The sequence below is a fragment of the Ascidia mentula genome, chromosome 4, assembly GCF_947561715.1.
Source record: "Ascidia mentula chromosome 4, kaAscMent1.1, whole genome shotgun sequence".
In the NCBI taxonomy this organism is placed as follows: Eukaryota; Metazoa; Chordata; class Ascidiacea; order Phlebobranchia; family Ascidiidae; genus Ascidia; species Ascidia mentula.
Window position 1 is genome coordinate 15,889,183 of NC_138569.1, and position 24,141 is coordinate 15,913,323.

The 24,141-nt window shown below is 39.2% G+C and overlaps 5 protein-coding genes across 7 annotated transcripts; 3 read left to right on the top strand and 2 right to left on the bottom strand.

Moving 5' to 3' along the window:
• Nucleotides 1-1,746: 1,746 nt before the first annotated feature.
• Nucleotides 1,747-9,156, bottom strand: LOC145898448 (uncharacterized). 2 transcript variants are annotated; one of them, XM_082986901.1, is made up of 18 exons: nucleotides 8,191-9,156; nucleotides 7,874-8,095; nucleotides 7,672-7,822; nucleotides 7,461-7,578; nucleotides 7,236-7,400; nucleotides 7,007-7,177; nucleotides 6,830-6,934; nucleotides 6,424-6,468; nucleotides 6,225-6,353; nucleotides 5,617-5,779; nucleotides 5,138-5,192; nucleotides 4,946-5,075; nucleotides 4,546-4,714; nucleotides 3,593-3,733; nucleotides 3,267-3,348; nucleotides 2,327-2,481; nucleotides 2,161-2,248; nucleotides 1,747-2,025 (listed from the first exon to the last, which is right to left on the bottom strand). In XM_082986901.1, exons 1-18 carry the CDS (start codon nucleotides 9,105-9,107, stop codon nucleotides 1,933-1,935), a joined length of 3,099 nt encoding a protein of 1,032 aa, XP_082843027.1. In that variant the 5' UTR covers nucleotides 9,108-9,156; the 3' UTR covers nucleotides 1,747-1,932. The 2 variants fall into 2 exon arrangements, with proteins under 2 accessions (XP_082843027.1, XP_082843028.1); XM_082986902.1 differs by lacking the exon at nucleotides 6,225-6,353.
• A 595-nt stretch (nucleotides 9,157-9,751) lies between these two features.
• LOC145897045 (triokinase/FMN cyclase-like) lies at nucleotides 9,752-11,774 on the top strand. The gene has a single exon (XM_082985202.1). The coding sequence runs from the start codon at nucleotides 9,760-9,762 to the stop codon at nucleotides 11,512-11,514; it is 1,755 nt and encodes a 584-aa protein (XP_082841328.1). The 5' UTR covers nucleotides 9,752-9,759; the 3' UTR covers nucleotides 11,515-11,774.
• On the top strand, nucleotides 11,774-14,976 carry LOC145897046 (glyoxylate/hydroxypyruvate reductase B-like). 2 transcript variants are annotated; one of them, XM_082985204.1, is made up of 6 exons: nucleotides 11,774-11,819; nucleotides 12,147-12,329; nucleotides 12,397-12,592; nucleotides 12,755-12,926; nucleotides 13,772-13,950; nucleotides 14,589-14,975. In XM_082985204.1, exons 2-6 carry the CDS (start codon nucleotides 12,156-12,158, stop codon nucleotides 14,837-14,839), a joined length of 972 nt encoding a protein of 323 aa, XP_082841330.1. In that variant the 5' UTR covers nucleotides 11,774-11,819; nucleotides 12,147-12,155; the 3' UTR covers nucleotides 14,840-14,975. The 2 variants fall into 2 exon arrangements, with proteins under 2 accessions (XP_082841330.1, XP_082841331.1); XM_082985205.1 differs by lacking the exon at nucleotides 11,774-11,819 and having other exon boundaries at nucleotides 12,151-12,318; nucleotides 14,589-14,976.
• Nucleotides 14,977-14,983: 7 nt separating this feature from the next.
• Nucleotides 14,984-16,494, bottom strand: LOC145897047 (uncharacterized). Its single transcript, XM_082985206.1, has 4 exons — nucleotides 16,294-16,494; nucleotides 16,028-16,215; nucleotides 15,823-15,906; nucleotides 14,984-15,116 (listed from the first exon to the last, which is right to left on the bottom strand). The coding sequence occupies exons 1-4, from the start codon at nucleotides 16,441-16,443 to the stop codon at nucleotides 15,020-15,022; spliced, it is 519 nt and encodes a 172-aa protein (XP_082841332.1). The 5' UTR covers nucleotides 16,444-16,494; the 3' UTR covers nucleotides 14,984-15,019.
• A 448-nt stretch (nucleotides 16,495-16,942) lies between these two features.
• LOC145897618 (ankyrin repeat and EF-hand domain-containing protein 1-like) lies at nucleotides 16,943-23,901 on the top strand. Its single transcript, XM_082985988.1, has 18 exons — nucleotides 16,943-17,037; nucleotides 18,213-18,406; nucleotides 18,535-18,662; nucleotides 18,966-19,070; nucleotides 19,125-19,327; nucleotides 19,421-19,579; nucleotides 19,938-20,052; nucleotides 20,115-20,335; nucleotides 20,449-20,574; nucleotides 20,632-20,906; nucleotides 20,977-21,106; nucleotides 21,163-21,266; nucleotides 21,357-21,438; nucleotides 21,619-21,763; nucleotides 22,524-22,687; nucleotides 22,893-22,961; nucleotides 23,144-23,311; nucleotides 23,375-23,901. The coding sequence occupies exons 2-18, from the start codon at nucleotides 18,291-18,293 to the stop codon at nucleotides 23,525-23,527; spliced, it is 2,463 nt and encodes an 820-aa protein (XP_082842114.1). The 5' UTR covers nucleotides 16,943-17,037; nucleotides 18,213-18,290; the 3' UTR covers nucleotides 23,528-23,901.
• Nucleotides 23,902-24,141: the final 240 nt, after the last annotated feature.

A 24,141-nucleotide genomic window follows, 5' to 3' on the forward strand; every position in this document is an offset into this window, starting at 1 on the left:
CAAAGGAGAATTCCCAGGTTACCTTGAAAAGAGATACGATTGCATAATACCTAACATTTGTTTTAGTCAATCTTGCTCTCTTTTCTGTTGCATATTGGACGGTAATGAACATACGTTCATTGACAGTAAGAAGTTTTACAATTCGCAAAAGATAAATGATGGCTGCATATTTGTCTCAGGTTACTTAGTTTATTTGGCGTCACCGAACTTTTGAAGCTTGGTTTTGCGGAAATCGGAGACCAAACGCCGGCAAATAAGGGAAAACAAGGTGAACGCTCCAAGCGTGAACAGAACATGACTTGACGTATATTGCAAAGTCAACAACAATTACCTGTCCTTTTGGACCAGACCAAAGCCTCGGCATCGAGCGAAAATAAACGCAGGGAAAATTTGGAAACAGTAAAATCCTTACGGAAAAATTCCATTTTAAAACATTTTTTTACAGTCGAACAAAATTCGGATCGCGTGTAAACAAGCGGAACCCCTTGCCGCGCCAGACGACCTCAAAGTCTTTTACGGGGAGCGGTGCGACAGAGCTACAAGGAAATTTTGATGCCACTTGCCGAGATTCGCTAGCCAATAAAATTTCGAGCACCTTGGGACGCGTTCGACTTCGCACGCTATCCGTTTTCTATACAAACAGGACCTGTTCGCCCGTGATGTCATCGCGAACTGGAACACACTGGTGGTCCAGCCAGGTTGGTTCGATACGCAATTGTGCTTCGCCGTCGTTAATTCGGAACAAAAGATGGCGTCCGTTGCGTGGCCAACATGGCGGCATACGTCTCTGAAGAGGTCTCGGAGCTAAAACCCTGCGTGTTGGCGTTAGTTTTTTATAACCTTGGCTTCGGGTTATGTCGCCCCTGAGCCTGTGGTGGTCGCTGTTGTCAATGGGGATGGATTTGGTAGGATAAATAGCTTGCACTGAAAGCACCAAAGTGGACACTAACAACAAGCCCTACCTTCCACATGTAAATTTTTAAAATCCTGCCTAGCGCTCTCTGTACTATAACCGCTGGTAACACTCAGTTACTAAGGCTGTTTTTGCGTTCACAATTTAACAAGATTACCTTTAGAAAAGCACTTGCAGTGTGTTCTTTTTACAATGTCAGAAATAGAAAAACCTCCTCGTGGACCCCACCATCAATCAACAATCACCCAAGAGCGTTTGTACTTCTGGATTTATGTTCCTCCTGGAATCGCAACATTTCAAGAATTGTACTGCCAAACCGCTGGTGGAAAATTTGACTGTGGCTAAATTGTTATCAATGCCCCTGATATAGGTCATCAACAACCAACATAACTACGACTACATATTACGAAATAAGGTTGGTATACCACGTACTTAGTGTAAGATTTCAGACTTTTTGGTCGGGAGTTGTCCGTGTGGAAACTACTAGGCATGTACATTTTGTACATTCTCTCGTATCATTAACGCCAGAAAATGGTATTAGTTTGGTGTTTCATAACACAATCAAATCCCACATCCACACGATGGTTCATTAACCCTGGAACAATTTGAAATCCATTACATCGTTGCCTAACGGAGCAAAGCGAGGAGTTTGCATTGAAGTTCAAAAGCCAGGGTTGCCTAATCATTATGTAAAACACATTAGGCATCTAGTGACCGATACAAGTATTAGAAACTTTCGCGAAAATTTGCGAGTAGAAATTTTGACATTCCCGCACGAAACTGAGTTTGACCAAATTTTTACCACTGGTTCCAAATTGACCCTTTATTGCCTACACGTTTCACAGCGGTGAGTTTACAACGGGGAAAGTGGTGCAAAACTGGCAGAGCCGCCATGCAGGTAAAAATGCCGTAGAACAAATACGGGACGGAAGGAAACATCACATAAAAAATAGTCGAAAGCGATAATAAAACACGCAAAATTTGAGCATACGCGTTATGGTCACAGTTAATAAAGCCGTTCATTCCGTTTTGGCGCTGTCGTCTTCCCCTCCCCACCACCAGAGTCGAATACTGCTGTCCTTACTACAGGTTACGAGAAACCGGTTTGTGAACTGCGAAACATCAATGAAGAAACACGAAATGAGCAGAGTATGTTTGCTCTAATTTTGAGTCTCACGCAAAATTACCATATAAACAAAGCTGTGTTTTTATACATGTAAAATACAAGGTAAAAGCTTGCCACAAACCTGTACACCAGTGACAGCATCGCTGTGGCCTTGCATGACCCGCACACAGGTCATAGTCATCAGTTCCCATTCTTTGACAGTCGAGTCACTGCAATTTTTAAGGAAACATGATAAAATCATTTGGCAGTTGTTTGACAATAAAGCTAGTTTGTTGTTTGTTTCTTACTTCGAGGCTGTGAAAAATCTTCCCCCGTGAAAAGCAATCTGGTTGATTTGTTTGTCATGCGCCTTCACCTGTTCCATCGGCCCTTGGTCGCCACTCAGCGACCAAAATATAACGTTACCGCCGATGTCCCCACTGGCGATCAAATTTTGTTGTCGCTGAAACGCAAATTAAGTCATTTTAAAACGCATGTAAAATCCAAGGTAAACCGTTGACATTACTAAATTTAAGAAGTTATTTTGCAATTATTTTTGCAGGCACTATTTTTTGGCTTGATCCAAGGTCAATCCCTTTGTGTTCGGGTGTTTCTGACTGTTATTGTATCACCTACTAATCACGTGATTCGGGCTATCTATGATATCAAACCAGTCCGCATTTTAGTACAAGCTCCAGGCAGCTTTTTTCAAAAAAGATTGGACAGGCCTGACAAAACGAGTCAGATTTGGGGGGATCAGTGCTTTGAAACGAATAGCGGGAATATATCCAATCACTCTCGCTTCCTAAGAGGTTCCGTCACTCCACCTAGCGACGGAAACGATTTTCAGTGCTCGATAAGCTTCTACTTGGACGACAAAAGCTATCGCGAGCAGAGCCACTCTAAGCCAACACGGATTGCACTGCTTGCTTGCAAGTTTGTTCTTTTCTGTTTTTTTTACCAAACGGGCCTTTTTGCGAGGATTCATTTGACGGTTATTTGAATTGACACCTCTTAACGTTGCACCTTTTGGTTACTGTGCGGCAAAACACCATACAATTTTGAAGACTCGAGTATAGTAATTCATCAATTATGCGTGGCACGAAACGATTCGGAAAGTGTTTAACAAGACCGCATTGCTCAATAAGGCCTGCCCACAATTTCGACGCACAATTAAAAAAATGTGTTAGGGATGGGCAATGCCTATTGTTATGCAGTGTGTAAAAAGAAGATATGTGAATTGCTTACCGTTATAGCATTGACAGCAGAAGTGTGTCCTTCAAATGTGTAGATCAAAATTCCAGTATCAGGATCCGTTACAAGAACCAACCTGAGAACATGATAGCCAATAGTAATTTCCCATTTCATATGAAAGATTCTATTTGAAGGCGAAATATATTTTTCACAAAAAAACATCCACCATCTGAGCTGTCCACAGATCGCTTTGTGGAATTTAACAAATAATTATTCCTCTGAAAACTGCTGAAATATATGTAACGACGTCACATAGATTGGTAAAACTTTGCAAAAAAATCAATGAGAGCATGAATGTTTTCCAGGGTTTCAAGACATACTTGTCCGCCCCTCCGGTTGTGATTAGGCGCTCCTCATACGACATACAGTGGATTGCGCCTTCGTGATGTTCTATAACGTGAATGCATTCGTAAGTGCGAATGTCCCACACTCTTATGGTACCGTCGTGAGAACTTGAAACCCTGTAACGAGATATACAATTTTGTACGTTAAAAACTGTGAGTTTGATTAAGTTCTGAGAAGATGTTTGGCCCCCACCAGAATTTCGGACTGGTTTCGCTAAAACGACTTTCAGAATATTGTTGTTAAACTAACTTTAAAGGAGACACCACAGCACGCAATATTATTTACAAGTCGAGTTTTTGTCGCAAAATATATGCTGATAGGGCATTTTTTACATTAATCTCTATTGGCACACAATTCTATTGTCTCTATGCTGTAATCTGTGGTGTTGTTTCTATGTACTAATTCACTAGGTGTCGCGCACGCATATATATATGGACGATCGATGCAAAGTGGCCTGCTCCTTGAAACTGCTTGTCTTGGTGTCAGAAAGTGGGATTCGAACCCACGCCTCCATTCGGAGACACCGCGGTCATACATTGTCCGTGGGGAAAGTGGTGAACTGAGGCGTAACAAAAGGCACATTCACCCAGTGCCCACTCAGGAACAGCCCTAATACACTACACGCTCTGGTTTATTGGTTAAAAACCGCAACCCCTTGATTTGTAGTGCAATATTGTTTTGTTGTGCCGAATATGTTTTTTTTAATTGTGTTTAATTACGTTGCCTTTATAAAAGGGGAGATGTGGTGTTATTTCTATGTATAAATCCACTAGGTGTCGCACACGCATATATATGAACGATCGATGCAATGTGACCTGCTCTTTGAAACTGCTTTACGTTTATGTTGCAACCACAAGTTACAACAAACTTGCTAACATGCATTTTTAGCACACTATATGTATTTTCATCATTTAACATTTATACTCACAAGTATTTGGCGTCCACTGCCACTGCCGACACGCTATCGGTGTGACCTACTAAGCTGTTTAGTAGCTTTCCGGTGATGCTGTCCCACGCGCACACGTTTGTGTCCCACGAAGATGTATAAACTTTGCGGCATCTATCGTCTGCTCCTATTGCAATCCCTTGGACGCTGCCTGTGAAAGTTGCCACAGATAAAATTACACAGCAATGCATGTTGAAGTAAGATGGCAATTGTTAAGCAAGAGTTTCGATGGAAAAAATCATCCACATTAAATCCGTGGCGGTAACAAATTTGTCGCGTGTCGTTATATTACAGTAACTCAGTGCCACAAACTTATTGATTTCAAATTTCCATGCTGTTCACAAAGAAGTGAATATACCGTTAGACTAAAAAACCGTATTACCTTTGTGAGATGTGTCCAACTTGGCAAAGCATTCTCCCGATTCGGACCAGATTCGAACACCTCTGTCCAGACCGCCGGAAATAATTCGTTTTCCGTTGCACACAATACACGTGACCGCCCCACGGTGAGCCTGCATGCAAAACTCACTTTTGAAGATGCGCCTGCACTTTTTAGCTTTATCACCAATTTTACCTCCAGCACTTGAACATGTTGCACAGGCAGAATGACGCTGTTCACCAACCAATACCTGAAACGCAGTGGTTGAAATTAATTAGCTGTCAAAGTTACGAATTGTGCGTTTTTTATGATCAGCAGTGATCTAGTGAATCAAACTGCAATTTAAAAACAGTTTGGGATGCATTCGGATTTGTAGTCGGCATACTACCAATGATACCATATTTGTCACCGCACAATTCCGGACAGAATTACGTCATTCATTTTGACAAATTTTTAGTCCCAAATTAAAAAAAAATTAACAGCGTCTCGGCGAAGTATTGCTGATGGCCCTTATCTAAAAGTCCAAGGCGTCTTACGTTAAATCACGGGCTATTATGGCGTGCCATCTTCAAAATTCCGGACATTTAGGCAGTTTTTCCTATTAACCTCAGGAAGCGGTTTTTCTGGACATTTGGAAACCCTAACCTACTGCAATGGACAGAGTGAATAATCACCTGTCGCGATTCTGTAGTGGAAGGCGATAATCTACCGCAAACTGTTCCCCTCTTTCGTGCATTTCCTTCATTTCGTCTTCACAAAACAATTCGTCCCACAGGTCAATTTCATAACAACGATCACTTCGCTTTGATATCGATTCCCTGTCGTTGGTAGGGAGCTCTGCGATAAAATGCATATTTGGTATGGGATAATGACAAAAAAATAAACACTACAACTAACTTAATAGTTGCATGCTAACGAAATGCATTCGGGCATTCTTTTCGCGGACGTTTTCTGGGTCTAATATTAGCTTTCGCGGACAGCATGAAAATGTGCCCAGACACTTTTAAACCATTTAACAGCAGTAAAAACGAACAGCATTAAAAGGTAGTGAGCTTTTGACGTCAGGGTCTGTCATGTTTTGTATGAAAAGGTAAGACCGGGACACCCAATTCGATTAACGTTCAACCTAGTGCACAAAAGACGAAAACATAGTTGGCCTACAAACAAAAAACAAGCCTTCACACTTTTTGGCCACCACTGCACACATAGTCCGCTCTACAAATTCCACCAAACAACTACAAATACATCCAAAACTACGCCAAACGAGCCATGCCATGTGAACCTTCTTTAATATTTTTCCACATTTCAAGAAAGCCGCCCGTGGGTGGGTTTTTATGCGGGGATAAGGCACCATCCGCGGGCATATCGTATTTTATGTCTTCCATTTCTGTTTCAACATACTCGTCTCCCTCTAGGACCCCATCAGAATAAATGCTTGGAAATTATTTATTCGGGAATTCGATCTAGAACTTAGGATTTACCTTTTTTCTTCCTTTGTTTTTCCAACATGGGTTTTTGCGGAAATACTGCAGACAAAAAAGTAAATGTATAGTAGTTACTTTATGACTTAGATGCGGAGAAAGGCTTCAAAAAATAATATGCAAAAAAAGGGTATCTAACTTACAGTGCAAAAATGTACTTCAACGGTCTTCAAACACCAACAGTTTGTGCAACCTTTAGCGCGAATATATTAAGCTACAAATATTTACTTTGTTATCACCATAATGAACAGAATGAATCTAGTATTTTTCGACTGTTTCGAAATCTTAGCATCAACATGCATCCGATGCAAATTAATATCTTTCGCAAGTAGCACACATTATACTGAAACTAACTAAACGGTAAATGTTTTTTTTGGCCTTCTTGTTTTCTACGTCTGCTAATTACCTGTTTTGCTGCTTTTCAAATTTAAATTTTTAGATTTGGAAAATGAAACATAGGCTTTATACTTGTCTTGGTTTGTCGTCTCGTCATCCGAAGTTGAAGATGAATCTTAAAGCAACAACAAATCCATTGAGGAAGGCTGCTCTTACATTCAGTTTGTTTATTAGGATCTCACCACACCTTCCGTTGTTGTAATTGATGGGGGCCTGGGTATGACGGCAGCTATTTTGGGGGCATGGAAGTTGAGTCGCTGATAAAGTTCAATGCAAGCCTGTTTCCAGTCCAATGTTTCAGTGGGCCCAGCCGTTTGTTCAACCAAATTAACCAGTTGAGGAACATTGTAAGTTTTTCCTAAACATGATTGCACTCCAGTTACTTTACATTGGTTGCAAAATAAACTTTTTAGCACCTATTTCTTCGCACTTGGTTTTCCACAGAGCATCAGATTTGGACAAATAAAACCAATGCTTGCACACAAGTCCAGCCGATAGAAGATCAGGCAATGGCAGGCACTTAAAAACTTCCAACCAAAATTGATCCGGAAGAAGCTGGGATGTCATTTGTGCGAGTTTGTCTGTAATTAATAATATTGGATGTGACTTGTCAGTAAAAATCAACCATCAAACGCACACACCTTCATTTTGTCTTTGCTTTATGTTGTCTGCAACATACTTCTCAAAACTCCCATCACTAAAAGATAAAAGCTGCAGTAGGAGGCGAACAAAAACATGTTCTTCCCAATTATCAGCCCACTGCAAAGAAAAGAACAGTGGTCATCTGTCTGCAGCTTACACAAAAAGATTATAGTTCAAAAATCTAAAAGATTGAGATAAACAAAGTCTTACATTCCATATTTGTGATAACTGTTTTTTATATTCTTTCTTCAAGTTGTTTGTATTTGCAGCAACATGCTTTTGTTGTGATGACCAGAGTTTGGAGTGTTTATAGATTTGGCAGGCCATTGGCATTGGAACTTTATTTCTCTGTTGGTCTAGCCTAGATTACATTAAAGTTGACAAATTGTTCTGACAATGCTAAAACTGTCACCTTTTTAGGAAGGCACTTCCAGCTCGACTTTCACTTGTTATAAATTTACCAAGTTTTTCTTGCTTCTTGGTGATTGCAAAAAAATCAGCACTTTCAACACTTAAAGGAGTAACACTGCTACGAAAATCAAACTCTTTTTCATCCTGAACGGAGTCTGATGGGCCCATTGTCCAAATTGATGCTTTGGAGTCTGGTCTTGGAATGATATCTTGGTTTTCTTTTCTATTATTTTCAAATTTTGAGTTAAATAAACATAAAATAACCTGTATTTATGGAACACAGGTGTGTCATGCACAAAAATGACTTAATTCACTTACATTTTCTTGGGATTTGCTCTTTGCTTTATGTTAGATGATTTAACACCTGGAATCGGGGTGATTTTAGTTGGGCTTGTACCACTTACTGGTGATGAAGTTGATTCAGGGCTAGTTTCTTCTATAGGGGATAGACTAGGTGCTACTGAATGAGCTGAACCAATAGAAGCATTAATGCCAGATTTGTTTTCATTCAAAATTGCAGAAACATTTGGGGCAGTGAAGGCATTAACTGTAGACAGATGTTGGTTGATTATGGGCGGTGATAAAGCATCATCTTGTTCCACAATTGGAGATAGGTTTCTTGAGCTGACTGACGTTTGATCAAAATCTTGATAAACTATATGTAATGTGTTATCATTTTCTTCATGCACTTTACTGTTTGAAGATGTTGCTGTCACAAATGTAGGACTTAAATTCTTCTCAAATTTCTTCGAAGCTGACATACTATTTTTGTTTTTTGCACTTGATTTGGTGCTACCGTGGTACAATATTTCAAGTTTGTCAGAACTAGATAAAAGTGTTTCTTCTCCTGCATCAGCAGGAAAACTATCGGGTGTCTTTTGACTTGACCAAACCTTCTTCATTGGGTAAACATCTTTGTAGCTGGCTGCAAAGTCTCTGTGAAATACTGATTCAATGGCCATACTGACGCTACGCAGTTGAGATTTGGTTAAACGATTGATCAGACCTGTAAATAGAATATGTTGCTGCCACGTTTGCCAGCTTTCAAACCACGTGCAGATTGCTTGGATGTTTTTTGTGTACTTTGTTGTTTGTTGATCATTTTGATCTTTTCGGGTCATTTTACTTTCCACCACAAATTCACATCTTTTGTTTTTAGCGCTGTTATTTGAAATTGAGGAAAAATATCCCGTGCTTCTGGTTAGGTCATATTCTCCCAAAGAGGCGCTGGTCATTTTCCGGATAAACGGAGTTATACACTCTTACTTGCTGAGAAACAGTTTGTTTTGGTTTCCAATCGGCGAATCAGCTGCGACGAGCTTCTGTTGTTGCCCTGACTCCCAAAATCTATGATTTTTATTGCTTTCATAGTATTTTTAACGTTTTTTTAAATTAGACAACATTAAGTTTTGTAAATTAAACCAATTTATTTAATAATATTATCCCTGATAAATGTATGTGGCGCAATAAATTCTTTCACAAATAAATAGAACATTTTAGGACATGGCCCGGCAGTTTGTTTCGCGTGAATGATTGTTTTGCACGCATGACCAACTATCGCTGACTTGAATTTTGCTGCAACTGCGATCTGCCGGGTTCAAGGTCAATTGTACTTCCGACTCTTGCGCAAGACTTAAATTTAGGTGGTTGTTCTTTAGTGTGTATAGGAACTACAACAATCAACATTGTTTCATAAAAGCAGTTGCAGGCTTGGTGAGGTTTACAAAATTGTTTCATCCCTGGTTGAATAAACCGAGTTACGACTTCGACTTGGGTGCATGAATGAATCCAGGAAATGTTTAAGTTTATTTACGTTGATCGACCCCATTCTACACTTTGTTTGAAATGTGTCATTGTTGTTTTTTTTCAGAGAGAAATCAACAAAAAATGTCTCGTGTCAATAGACTGCTATTAAATGATCCTGAAAAATGTGTGGATGAAATGCTTCATGGAATTGTGATGCAAAATCCTGGACAGTGTCTGTTGCAGGGACACCGTGTAGTGGTGCGCGAGGATGTAGTTGAGTTTCAGAAAAAGAAACAGGTTGCCATAATCTGTGGCGGTGGTTCAGGGCATGAACCATTTGCAGCTGGTTTTGTTGGTGAAGGAATGCTTACTGCTGCTGTTGCTGGATCTGTTTTCACCTCACCGCCTCCAAATGATATTCTAGCTGCTATTAAGGCAGTAGCCACTCCAGCTGGTGTGTTGCTCATTGTAGCAAATTATACAGGGGACCGATTGAACTTTGGCATTGCATTAGAAAGAGCACTGGCTCTCAAATTAAAAGTAACAATGGTTGTTGTTGGGGAAGACTGTGCCTTGGAGAGTCAGGACAAAACAGCTGGTAGACGTGGTCTGGTGGGAATTATGGCGGTCATGAAGGTTGCTGGAGCATTAGCACAGTGTGGCAAGCCACTGGAATATGTTGCTGAGGTTGCCAAAAGGGCAGCATCAAGCATGGGGACAATTGGTGTGAGTTTAACTGGTTGTTCCATCCCTGGTAGAGGTAGCTCCTTTGTTCTGGATCCAAGTGAAATGGAAATCGGTTTGGGTGTTCATGGAGAGGCAGGAATCAGAAGAACCAAAATCCTGTCTGCTGATGATACTATTGTTGCTATGATAAGTCACATGACCAACCCTAAAACTTCTAGTCACATAAACTTGGAAAGTGGAAGTCGTGTTAGCCTGATTATGAACAACCTTGGAGGTTTATCAGTGTTGGAAATGCATATCTTAACCAAGAAAGCAATTCAATATCTGGAAGAAAAGAATATATCAGTCATAAGGGTGTATTTTGGTCACTTTATGACATCACTTGACATGTCTGGATTTAATCTTAATATATTAAAACTTGATGATGAGCTGCTGAATTGTCTTGATGCCTCCACAAATGCTCCAGGATGGCCAGCAATTTGCAAGTCATTATCTTCTGGGTGTGATAGAAGTGCCAGCATGGTTTTTGTTTTGCCCAAAGATGAGGAAGATGCAGTAGTGAAGGATTCAAACCTACCTGTGGCTGAGCTATCCAACTTTAATCTTGTTACAACACTGATCCAGAAGTCTTGTGAAGCACTTTTGGAAAAGGAAGTTTATTTAAATGAGTTGGATACATCTTCTGGTGATGGGGACTGTGGTTCTACTTTAAAAAGAGGGGCATCAGACATTTTACAGAAATGTCAAACCTGGAAAAGTTTATCAATGGGGCAAATCTTTCTAAACATAGCACGCTCTGCAGAAGAAACAATGGGAGGTGCATCTGGTGGACTTTACAGCTTGTTCTTTACTGCAGCCGCAGGCATTGCCAGTGACACCAATTTAGAAACTATTCGTGATTGTTTAAAGTCAGGAATGGATGCAGTATCAAAGTATGGTGGAGCTGAGCCTGGTGATCGTACAATGCTCGATTCTTTATTGGCTGCACATACTGCATTGAGTAATGGTATTAGTGACAAAAAAGACCCAACGGTAATTGCCCAAACTGTACTAACACAGTGTAATGATGCAGCACAGTCTACTGTTAACATGAAGGCAAGAGCTGGAAGGGCAAGTTATGTTGCTTCTGAGGTGTTGACCAAACCAGACCCTGGGGCTGTTGCTGTATCAATTTGGATTGGGGCAATTGCAAACAATTGGGTTATATAAGATGTTTTTAATCTTTATTTTGCTTGTATTAGGTGCTACTGCTATCTTGAAGCTGGAATATTTCATTTTTGGTGTTGTTACCATAATGACATGGTAGATGTGTATATGTGCCTTTTTTGGTATTTTTGGAATATTCAAGTTCTGTTGAAATTTTATTGTATTTTAATTGTATTTGCTGCTGCGCATTTTATGGACCATGTGTGTTCTTTACAAATTCGTATTATAATCCATCACCCTATGCAATTTTTTGTTGTTGCAGATTTAAAACTGGAACTGGATATTTGTTATTTTAATTTTTGCAACAGGTTTGTGGTTCTAAAATAGGTTTTCCATTGGTACAATATTGTTCAAAACTTCCTTTGCTTGGGCGGCCCCTGTGCATATTGTCTAATTTTATTGAAACTTTGTAATATAGAGGAAGAAAAGCGAACATTTACCGTCTGGATTCGTATAAAAAAGGAAGGCATGTACCACATTTTACCAGCACGGGCTTCGCGGAACAGCCACGGTTTCTGTGTGACGTAATGCACGCAATATGGAGTGTTGCATGCGGTTGTTAACTGACAAGAAATATTTTACTTATTGACGTGAACAGCGTTCAGGTTTTTTGTTTACCCAATATTTTTGTTTAGATTTAGGCCATGTCAAAACCTTATTGCCTGTGTTCGAAGCAAGATGACTCACAATGCGTACCAATTGCTTACGTAACGGAAATTGAAAAACATTTTAATATTGTTTGGTCCGAAGAATACGAAAATGATCCGTCGTTATCTGAAAAAATTAAGGTCGTCCTGTCAGTGCATTGTGCGCCAAAGGTGCTTGGTTATTACCTATTGTGTAAAAATTACCAGACTGTGTAAAAAATTACAGAATTGAATTCAGGTTTCTAAAGATATGCTGGAGAGGTTATCGAGTCTCAAAATAGTTGCTTCTGTGGGAGCTGGTTACAATCATCTTGATGTACAAATGATTCGATCCCATGGAGTTAAAGTTTCAAACACCCCCGGTGTATTGAATGAAACCGTTGCTGATCTGACAATGGCGTTAATTTTGGCTGCTGGCCGAAATATTGTTCAAAGTTAGTGTTTTGCTGGTGGTTGTGTGCAGCATTCATAACGTTTAGCCAGTTGCGACAACAGTATGAATTAATGGCCTCAAACTATAGTAATTTGGTGATTTTGACTGACACTTTATACGTCGTCGATTGAAAAACACATAAAACTTTAAAGTTTTTTGGCAGACGTGAAACTTGCAGTATCCCCTGACACCACGCAATTCCATCGGAACGACTTGTCCCATGATGTATGGGGAGCCACACTGGGGATCGTTGGCATGGGGGGCATTGGGTACAAAGTGGCGGAAAGGGCAAAAGGTTTCAAAATGAAGATTTTGTACAACAATCGTAAACGCAGGTTGGGGGTTTGTGATTTTTAGTTTTGTGTTGATGTCAAATATATTTCGTGTGTAGGGGAGACCGGGGATACCTCGGACCAGGTATTTTACGTCATAATTAGGTATTGTTAAGACACTTTTACAAAAGCTTTATGTCTCCATCAAACGTTAACAGGAACTTTGGAATTAAATCATGTCTGCTTAAAAAGTTATAATCGAAAAAGTCAATTTATCAGTGAAACCAAGTTTTACAATTTGTATGTGGAAGGTTATATATCTGTCACAGTTAATCAAAATGCAGTAATTTTGGGTTGATTGCATAATCAAATATGTACTCTTGGATAGGCCAATGATGATTTTGTGTAACCGTTAAAAATACGGCCATAGTTTAAGAATTTCTATGTCGTCACGTGGTCGGGGATACTTCGGACATCATGGCAAAAAATCGCGAGAAGGCAATAATTTTTAAGTTTTATGAAAAATTATCGGTCATAGTAGAGAATAAACAGAGGCTGGATGAAATGATTGAATTTTGGCAGTAAGAAAGAGTCCCAAAGATAAAAAATCGTTTGTTGACTCTAAAATCTATGATATCCGTGCTGCCGTTAAACGTACACGATTTACCCAAAGCCCGGTACCGGGGTGACTTCGGACATTTGAGACCTGTTTAAAAAATGGGCTGAATAAACATTTTTGGTGAGCTAAAACGAACGAAAAACCTTTTGTTTTTTGAGTAATGCTTTACTACTCACAACAAAACAAAATTTAAGAATATGGTTCATAATTTTAAAAAAATATGAGCAATTTTCCCAAAACCGTCCGAGCTATCCCCGGTCTCCCCTAATCACCACCAACTAACTTTTAGGTCGGTTTCGGAGGAGGAACAAGTTGGTGCCACGTACTATTCGAAACTCGACGAAATGCTGCCTCTGTGTGATTACGTAGTGGTTCTTGTGCCCGCCTCCAAAGAAACTACCAGATTTTTCGGCGCGAAACAGTTCAAGCTTATGAAACCTTCAGCGATATTTGTAAACGTGTCCAGAGGTGAAATGGGTTCATTGAATAGCACCTATAGCTGTTATTAACAGCAGTTGCGGTTTGATATCGGCTGTGCGATGTTTAATATTTAACTGCTGTCGGGTTGTACAACCGGCACAATGCAAACGCATTGTGTAAACACGCTATCTTTTTGTCGCTTTATCGGGAATGCTGTTTCGTTCACACATGTACTGTGTCTGGATATGTTGCCAAGGACAAAAATGGCCATAGTTCATTAAATGTAGATATTTTTTATATAGTTCAAAAATATTTTTTTATGCAGCGCATTAACCGGTTTGTACGCATGCACTTTGCATTTTGCGCTCTTGGTATTGCTCTTTGGTTTTGAGCTGTGACGCAACTAGCTAGTCATTTGGCTTCCTTTGCACTTTGAATTACCAAAACGCGAAGTGCAAGTGCCAGACAACTGCAATTGTCGGAAGTTTTTAAATTTATTAACAGCGCCGTGTTTAAATTCGAAACGATTTCTGCACTTGATTCAAAACACATTGTTTGTTGAAGGGTTCTCTGAACCCTTTCGCAAAAATAACAGTTTTTCAGGGATATACCAAATGTTGGCATCATATTTTGTTAAACAGGCTACATTGGTACAGCATGTGTATTTTTAAGTGTGTATTTTTCAGGTATCGTGGTTGATCAAGAAGCGCTTGTGACGGCGCTTACTGATGGTCAAATTCACTCCGCCGCATTGGATGTTACTGATCCGGAGCCCTTACCCCGCGATCATCCACTCTTAAAGCTCAATAACGTCATTATAACTCCCCACTGCGCGAGTGCCACTGTACGAACCCGCCTAGCTATGGTTCGTCTGGGGTTGGAAAATGCTGTTGCTGCTTTGGAAGGAAAGCCACTTCCATCCGAGGTTTTTCATTAGCTGCACTAACTGTGCTGTGTTTTCGGTATGACATTTTAATTTTCATAATAACGCGAGTACTGATCATCATTTTTTCAAAACCAAAGTTCAAGTTTTCATCTTGTAATTTTTATTTCACCTGTGCAATCGCGTGATTTTCACAATATACATCTCAAAACTCCACTTTCGCCGTTTGTTCGTTCACATATCGCAGCCGGTACGCGAGCATAGAGACAGGGCGTCGTCAGCTTCCTTTATTCCGTGCTTCTGTGCGTGTTTCAGCAGTTTGGTCGGATGCCTACAGAAATCGCGAAAGAATTTAGACAGTTTGTCTTGCGTGCATTGCAGCAGTCTTTTCTTTGGCTTTCCCTTCCTCGAGGTGCTATACAGTTATAACTCTTTTGAAGTTAAAACACTTCCGCAATTTTGTTTTACTGACTGTACTGTGTATAATAGTAACTCGGTGCAAAAGCTGTTTGGTAGATTATTTTTAAACTCTCTAACGTGCATCATCAAGTTATAAAGTGACCACTCTCGTACAATTAATCCAACGCATGGTCAATACATATAATCACTAGTTTTTTCAGTAAATCAGTAAATAAAGTTCATGCTGACGGGGACAAGTACATTGTTACGTAGGTTAAGAATTTTCTATGTTCCAGATGCTTTGGTATTAAGGCAAGATCATGGAGGAAAGGTTTCAAGGGAAAACAGTGTCGGCGAGATTAACAGCCACAGATTTTTACCATTCTTTGACGCTCGTGCGTTTTAGTGAAACAAAGGTCACATTCATGATATTTCTATGATTTAATTCATACGTCACTCGCAAGTTTCAACGGACCTCGAGGCTGCCCTAAACTCACGTCACGTAAACGTCATGGTTTTCCCGCGGTAGGTTTTGACAATAATAACTTTTTATCAGTGCAAACTATTTACTTTTGGGGAAAATATTCTCATAACTACGTTGATAACGTAAAAACACAGAAGAAAACGAATTCACTTGCCCATATTTGAGTTTAGTGTGTCCGTGGATATGACCGACAGCTAGATTGAATGATGCTTCTGCATGCCCTTGTCTGGCTGCGTGTCTGCAACGTATTGGTTGTAGGTAAACGTTTGCATGCATGAATTGAGTACAGGATAATATGACAAGGGATTTTTAAACTACATTACATGCAGGTAAAACGAAACACTTCTTTTTGAACGCACTTGAACCATTTCATAGCCTCTGTTGCATTCCTTTCGACTCCTCGTCCTGTTAATAACCGTTGACCAACTACATGCTGTGCAGAAGCGTAGCCCAGATGACCATAGCCTTTAGCCACATGAAAATGCAACGACTCATAGTAGAAGTACGAATAGTATCCCAAAAGTATCACAGAGATGATGGCTGTAACCTAAGTGGTTTAAAATTTGAACAGTTGTTGTCAATATTTTAGGCCCTATAGCGTTTTTGTCAATAAATGCTACAATACCTCTAAGGCTCTGCACAGACGAGAATCTTCATGCAATTCATGAACTTCGAACACCGTATTACCATATCTCACATAATTCCCAATACGTTGCGCTGGTTTCTTTTTTGCCGGGTCATCAATAGTGACATAGCTTGTAGATCTGCGCCTCATGTTACACTTCTGCAGATATCCTTAACCTGTTCGTCCTCACAATAAGTATTGCTGCTGTTCAAACATGTATGATTCAAATGTGCGAACAAAAATATATCCGGAGATGAAAATTTAATGAGTATCACATAATATTGCGCCGCCAAATAAATTATTCATTGTGATTCAACTTCGGGGCAGTTGAAGGGATCTAGGGAGGGTTCGCGAGACCAAGAAATGTGAGGCGATGGAGTGAAAATAAGAAACATCTTATTATAAGCTGTATGTGATATTTTCGTTGCCAACAAACATGCCATGTAAAGGTTGTATACAATTTGTCGTTAGCATAGTTTACGAAGTCGGGGCTAATCAGTCCAAGTCTTTTGGAAAGAACTGGCCTAAATACCTTTGACTGAAATTATGTTTCATCGCACAATCGTCATAAAAGCGTTTGTTCCATCACACTTTGAAGTTGCATATATAAAAAGGATGTGACTAAACTGATTGTGCAAAACGTTTTAGCCCCAAACGGATATCAATAAATGTTTGGCGATGGATTATCCGTTTGGTGATACTTTGTCAAGAACAGGAGAACTTCGTATGGTCATAAGCAGCCATGTGAGTAATATCTAAAATCTTTGTTTTTTAAAAAAAGTTTGCTTCATGTTGCGATGTGTGATTTACAAAACCTAAATTAAACCATACAAATGTTTCCTTTAGACTTTAAATAAAACGTGAAATTGCCAAAAATTTTAAAAAGGCAAGGACTCATATGTACTATGTATTCCCCACCCAAATTCTTAAAACCACAAGTCCGCCCATCGGCCGTGGTTTTGCAGTAATATATGTCAAATCAACTAAATTATTTTTTGGGCTGCCCCTTGTGTTGAAACAGAGCGATGTCGCTCTTGCGAGCAAAAGTGCTCAAGCGTTGAACGAGAGAGGCGGTTGCGTTGTAGAAAAAGGCTGTTATTGGGGAGAGCTGTGACCCTAGCAACAAAAGACGCCTGCGTGTTTTGTGTCCACGCCGAAGAGTTATGACAAGACGCGCTAAGGACACAAAGAGACAATTAACTTTAAACCCTTGAAAAGTGAATGCCCGTAGAAGAGAGAGAGGAGGGCTATAGCTCACCGATCCGGTTTATAGCCGTATTAAGTAGTCGTATAGGTAGCCTACACGCTTTCACTTTCGCAAAGAGAAGCCACTTTGAAACTTCGGGTTATCGTAAATTTACCAGTGAAATGTGTAGTTTTTCTTGGAACATGACATCAAAGGCATTAAATTGGTTGTGTTGGCTTTTAAAAGGTTGTTAATTTATTTGCAGCAGTTTTTCTCAAGTATAACCGCGTGAGTTGACAGTATAGGCACTCATCGTTATTGAGCTGCTGAATACACACTCACGTTTTTGAATTGTGTGTACATTTTGCCGCAGTTCGTAGCAACAGTCTCAAGTACGTTGGTACTACGTATGGAGTCCCTGTTTGATATTAATCAAACGATTTAAATTGATCATTATAGTTTGGTCCTTTTTGGACCTGTTATGGGTCATTTTGACAAATCACGCGCCTTTTTAGGAGAGGTAGCCTGTGTTTGCCTTGAAAAGGAGTGGCATTTTACATTATTGACTTGGTCACAGCTCGAACAAAGCTTCGGGCTTTAACTGTGATGGTAATAACAAGATAGCAAACTTTGCTTTTTGCTCCTGTGTGCTGTACAGTAATTGTTTGTTTGCGTCATTCATTTGTTCTGGTTATCGGTCGCAAATATTAATGTTACTTATGCATTTCTTTAGATAAATCCCAGTGATGGACGTTAGAAGTTCTGTTACGTAGTATAGCGGCCTCTGCGCTTAATTTGGTTCTAATTAACGATGGCCGTGACCGCCGAATCGCGTCTGGAGACCCTTCAGGTTTACAAGCTACTTCAGTGTGTTCGTCAAGAAGATACAATGCAGATAACGAAGCTGTGCACCCAAGGAATTCCCATGTAAGTGTGTTTAGCCGTTACTGGGAACACAATCTTGTTTCTGGATACATACCAATGTATAGACGTGTTTCAAATGAACCTCCTTTGAAATGCCTTTCCCGCTTGTTTAAGTCTTGTTTTCATTTCAGGTTAATAAACTACCGCGATCCTAGAGATGGAGAATGCGCGCTCCATTTGGCCGCTCAATCTAACAACGAAACAATGATGAAATTTCTTCTTAAGCTTGGAGCGTTTCCAAATGTGCAAGATTTCAAGGGTAAATTTTGGTTCTAATTTATTTTAAACGTCTAATCGTCACCTATGATAATAATTTCTGCACACATTTGTTGCAAAAGGCAAAGATACCAGTTGCATTCCTAAATATTTGTGGGCATTTCTCCCTTTCAATGTCAAACATCCCTTAAGATCACTTTTTATTAAAGTGGTAATGAACAATATGAGTAATTTGTTAGATTTTTTGAAAGTCTATTCATAAATTATTTGCAAAAAACAGTAGCAGCACAAAATAAAGCAACAGTAGAACACCTTTGAATCTTCAAACTGTAAATAATCTATGTAGGAAGAACACCTCTTATGAAAGCTGCTGACTATGGCCATGATAAAACAGTTGAAATTCTAGCAAAAACAGGGGCAGATACCACAATTCGTGACAATGAGGGAAAAGGTAAGTGCTGTCATAAAAACCTCTAGCCATGCAAGAGCAATACTTTTTGTGCAGATGTGCTGTTTTATTGTCTATCCACTGCTACAAAGAGACATCAACGGTGTCTGGATATTGTTCTGGCTCATGGCGCAAACGTCAACAATAAAACTGAAGGCGGTAAACCCGTTCTTGTAATGGCATGTGAATTGGCTGCAGAGAATGAAGCCATGTGTCTCATGCTACTTGAGAAGGGAGCTGACCCTAATGCAATTAACAGTGTAAGCAATAATCATCCAATTGGAGTGTTAGAATACTGAAATCACCTCATCCAATAGAATTGATTTTAAGATAACATGCTATCATGTTTTCAGCTGTCTGGTCGATCAGCTCTGTCTGAGGCCTGTTCATCTGGAAATGTGACAGTTGTTAAAGCACTGCTCAAAAAGGGGGCAAATCCAAATGTTTTGGACAAAAAGCAGCACTCTCCTTTACACTTTGCTGCTCAAATGGGAGTATTGGATGCTGTTAAGGTGACTATTTTCATCAATAATCTTCTTCTCCATGTTTTAGTTCTAAAACATTGTTTGAATTAAATGGCGTACATTTTGATTGGCTTTCATGTCAATTAAATAAATGTTGCTTAGCATTAAACACACAACTTGTCTTTAAAACCACGTTGTCTTTAAACTATTGGCCCTGAAATATATTTTTCTGACAAAAATAAAAACATCTTTAAAAGAGCTGTCTGAAAGATTGATTTAAAAGTTTTACTCAGCTACTACAGATACGGTATCGATCGACAGCCTACCAGGGTGGCTTGGTTCACCGATCCGGTGTTGTTTATTGTATTTTCATTGGAATGGTTGTTTGATTAAAATTTTAATTCAGTCACTTGCTGCATATGGAGCTGATTGTGGAAGCACAGATTCAGAAGGAAGTAATGGACTGCACTTTGCTGCTGAAGGGGGGTTCGGGATGATTTGCAAGTTCCTAGGACAAAGAGGTAGGCCTGACAAAAGCATTTGGTTATTGAGTTCAAAGTAAATACTGTTCACTTATACCAAGGTGCAAACCCCAAGCAGAAAAACAGTGATGGATTTACACCAAGGCTGCTGGCCAAAGAGAAGAGTTTTAAAGAAGCTGGGAAGGAATTGAGGAAAGCAGAAAGGGTCTTTGCCAAATATTCAAAACCAGGAATGAAAAATCCGAATGATCCCTCTCTTTTATCACTGTATGATTGGAGCTATGAGCGATCTGAAACAATCAGGGAAATACTAATGAGATCGGTAATTGCTTAAATAACAATGTTTCAATAATTAAAATAAGCAATTATATAATTATGCACATGTTCAGAATGAGCGGCAACCACTTTATTAATAGAAACAAAATTTCTGTCAAGGTCATGTCACAAGTTGATTCTGAAGATCCAATGAAAGGAAACTTTGTTAGTAGACAAGATTTTGATAGAACCATGAACCAGCTGCAGGCACCAATACCAGAGGACATGAGAAAGAGATTGCATGATGTAACTTTAAACTTCAGTGTATAAATATAATTTTTTTTAACTATTCCTATTGAAAAGGTTCATGACAAAGACAGAAAAGGGGTCGTTGAAATTGACGAATTTCTCTCTGGCAAAAAGTACATTTCCAAAACATGCCTCATGTCAGCATTCGAGGGCAAAAAGAAAAAGGGTAAAAAAGGCAAAAAGGGTGGAAGGAAGGGCAAGAAAGGAAAATTCAAGATTCCTGTTCCAATTTGTACTGAAAAAGATGGGCCCAGACGTGCTGATGGTGGCCCTCCACATCGATATGTGGAGAGACAAATACTTTGGACTGATACAAGCAGATTTAACAGGTTTCTTACAAAATTTTTTTTAAATCATCAAATATATTTTGGTTGATGTTGAATAAAAATGTTTTAAAAGGGATAATCCACCACGTCACCCGTTACAAGATGACTCAGCATGGTACTTGCAAATTCCCGAGAAACAGTACATGAACATTACCGATGCAGCTCGTCATGGCGACATAGAAACACTAAAGAGGGCTTTTGAGGTAAGTTTCCTTTTTTTCCTGGTTGTGGTAGCTTTGCCAATATTTTCGTTTTGCAGACTGGAACGAATGTTGACACCAGAGACAAATACTTTAAAACACCCTTGATGGCTGCCTGCGCTGAGGGAGACCTACAGCTGACAAACTTTTTGCTCTCTGCGGGGTATGTTGACTTTATAAATCTGGTTTGCAGCATTGGATAGGGGTTTGTGTTCTTTTTTCAACTTTGCAAACCATGTTTTTGGATTCACAGGGCTAGTGTTGAATCCAGGGACAACTTTAAATGGACACCATTACATCATGCCTGTCATTCCGGCCAACTTGATGTTGTCAAGGTAAAGAAAACATTTGTATCTTTTTAGAAATTGGTATATTTACCTGTCTGTTGGTCTGCACACCATAGTGTCATTAGCGCATCAGAGTAATGGTAACTTATTCTTTATACCTTTTATGATTGTTATGAAATGATCGTTGTGAAAATTTTTGTTAATTAAACCAATCTTTCTGCTCTGCAGGCAGTGATGATGGCGGGTGCTGATGGAAATGCCATCACATGGAATGGGGCAACAGCATTAATGAGAGCCATTGAAAGTTGCAAACCAGATGTGGTGAAGTATCTATTGGACTGCAATGTTTCTGTGACGGTGGAGAACAAAAAAGGTTTGTCACAAACTTATTTTTACTCCAGTATGGTGACATGTTGCCTGGCAACTCCCACCTATTTTCAGTTCATTTAATTACGCTAAAATCTTTCTGATTGGGCTGACTAATGCTCATATCTTTAAACCATTCATCACAAAGGTCCAATCATGCAACAAAGCAAATTCGTATCATGTTACAGGTATTACCCCCAGTGAGAGGTAGACTAATCAAATCAACATTGTTTCCCTTTTCATACCGCGTGTACAAGCTGGTGGCACATGTTTGTATGTACACAGACATGTCGTTTCACTTCAGTAAGGGTCACCCCAGCTATGGCACTTGTTTCCTAAATATAGTTGCGATGATTTGAGTTCAGCTGACTCAATATAACCAGAGAAGGAAACTTTTGTCAACATGAAACACACACACTTGTAGAGATGTAAAACATGATATTGATGTTTTCACAAGGCAATATAATACACAATTGAACATCAAGTTTACAGATACTTTAGTCAGTTCAGAAGGTTACACAACATTTTTGTCTAATTATCATCAAATAACCCGATATAATGTTTTTAACTGGCAATGTCAGTTCAAAAACCAATAGTAGCAATTAACGGATTTTATTTATTTGGATATGTTTAACAATACCTAACTATGATACCATAACTTAATGCAACAAGATTTTAAATACAAGCCTTTAAGTGCTGTTCAGCAAGTTTGCATGGTATGTAATAAATGTGTGCCAAAATAAACTAAACTCTAAAACTAAATACAGAAAAAACAGCCCTGGATGTTGCCCGAGATTGGGCAGATGGAGAAGTGTACCGTCTTGTCAAAGAGAAATATGATGCAGCTCCCAAGCCCAAAAAGGACAACAAAAAGGGGAAAAGAAAATCACCAGCACCTCCCAAACCTCTCACTATTCCTCCCATACCACAGGTTAATTCCTAAACCTAAGCCATGTCTTTATGCTTTATGAATGTCTGAAAAGAGATAGTTTGAAAAATAAATAAAAATGACTCTGGCTTTAGCAATATACTAGAAACTATACACTGGAAAAGTGCAGTTTAGTGTCACATGACTGGTGCGGCTTATGTTATAACAACATAATTATCATCCATTAATTCTGCATCTTTGCTTCTAGGGTCATTTGACAGCTCCAGGCACTGCAGATGAACACCAGGGTGAGGGTGATGCTAATCAGGAAAACAAAGTAATATATCTAATTATGATTAAATTATCTTTTTAACTGTTTGTAAACATAGCCAGGCATATTGTTAACTTACCTTTTGAATTTTTTCTAACAATAAAGAAAATACATCATGCAACCCTTATTCTGTATGAGTGTGTAAGCATAATGTTCACATGAAGCAAATAACATTTACTACAATTAAGCCACCAGCACAGACAGAAGAAATTCCTGTTGTTGAAACACCCAGGCTAACAGCCAATGATATGGGACCTTCAAAAAAGAAGAAGAATGCTGTGTTGGCTGTGGCAGATGAGCTGATATCAGGAACCCACGACAAAGAAGAGGAAGAAATAGTGTTTACCCCCAGGAAGGTAACTTCCCAACCTAAAGTTTTTTTTGCATTTTTTTCTCTCACAAACTATCCTTGTTGGTAGACTTGGACAGAACAAAAGACCACGGATGATTTGCTGAATGCAAAAAGTGAAAAGCGAATTCGCTTCGGTCATGAAGTCGATTTCGATGACTTTGAAAAGCCACTGAAGAAAAATATTTCCAATCGAATCAAGGATTTTAAAAGTCAAAACTGATATGTTTCCTCATACATCTGGCTTCGGACTTGCAGCCACAAGTTTAACGTTCTGTTTCCTACTTTTTCTGCCTACTACTTATTTTACCACACTGGCAAATCAAGACTGCCGTGCACAACTCAGCTATTACCTGAACCAACTGCCTAAATCTGGTAGTTTTTACTTTTCTGATCCTTTTTTACAAAAAATAAAAATACCGTTTTATAGAACATATAGTTATGCTTTAAGTATTTTTTTTAGTTGCATACTTAGAACACCAAAAAATGCGCTTATTGTTGTTTGTTTGTAGATTATATCTTTGAAGATTATTTTTTTGTGCCAAATTATGTGTCATTTCGAATGGCATGTTTTAGACAATTAAAGTGGCAGTACTAGCACTGTTGTGTGTATCAAATTTAACATATGGTGTAAAAGTGAGGGTAATTTTCGAATGGAGAAAAAAGCTCTGCTAACGTATTGATATTTATTTATTTGGAGGCAGATTATTATTTCTGTGTATTTCAGCCAGACAAGGTAATACTTTCCTCCTGGCAATATATAAACAATTTTTGCAACAGAAGTTTGCCTCCTATGTGGTAAGGCATGTTCTGGGTTCAACAATTCAAACATGCAGT

Bases quoted from the DNA above. Each gene is read 5' to 3' on its own strand.
- LOC145897618 (XM_082985988.1), top strand. From the start codon at position 18,291: ATGGCCGTGACCGCCGAATCGCGTCTGGAGACCCTTCAGGTTTACAAG. The intron at 21,107-21,162 runs GTAAGTTTCCTT...TTCGTTTTGCAG, and splicing joins CACTAAAGAGGGCTTTTGAG to ACTGGAACGAATGTTGACAC. The intron at 21,764-22,523 runs GTTTGTCACAAA...AACTAAATACAG, and splicing joins GACGGTGGAGAACAAAAAAG to AAAAAACAGCCCTGGATGTT.
- LOC145897046 (XM_082985204.1), top strand. From the start codon at position 12,156: ATGTCAAAACCTTATTGCCTGTGTTCGAAGCAAGATGACTCACAATGC. The intron at 12,330-12,396 runs GTGCTTGGTTAT...AATTGAATTCAG, and splicing joins CAGTGCATTGTGCGCCAAAG to GTTTCTAAAGATATGCTGGA. The intron at 12,593-12,754 runs GTTAGTGTTTTG...GTTTTTTGGCAG, and splicing joins TGGCCGAAATATTGTTCAAA to ACGTGAAACTTGCAGTATCC.
- LOC145897045 (XM_082985202.1), top strand. From the start codon at position 9,760: ATGTCTCGTGTCAATAGACTGCTATTAAATGATCCTGAAAAATGTGTG.
- LOC145898448 (XM_082986901.1), bottom strand. From the start codon at position 9,107: ATGACCAGCGCCTCTTTGGGAGAATATGACCTAACCAGAAGCACGGGA. The intron at 3,349-3,592 runs GTATGTCTTGAA...TCATGTTCTCAG, and splicing joins ACAACCGGAGGGGCGGACAA to GTTGGTTCTTGTAACGGATC. The intron at 2,482-3,266 runs GTAAGCAATTCA...TTTGCGTTTCAG, and splicing joins CTGCTGTCAATGCTATAACG to CGACAACAAAATTTGATCGC.
- LOC145897047 (XM_082985206.1), bottom strand. From the start codon at position 16,443: ATGAGGCGCAGATCTACAAGCTATGTCACTATTGATGACCCGGCAAAA. The intron at 15,907-16,027 runs GTGCGTTCAAAA...AATACGTTGCAG, and splicing joins GAGGCTATGAAATGGTTCAA to ACACGCAGCCAGACAAGGGC. The intron at 15,117-15,822 runs GCAAGTGAATTC...CGATTTCTGTAG, and splicing joins CACACTAAACTCAAATATGG to GCATCCGACCAAACTGCTGA.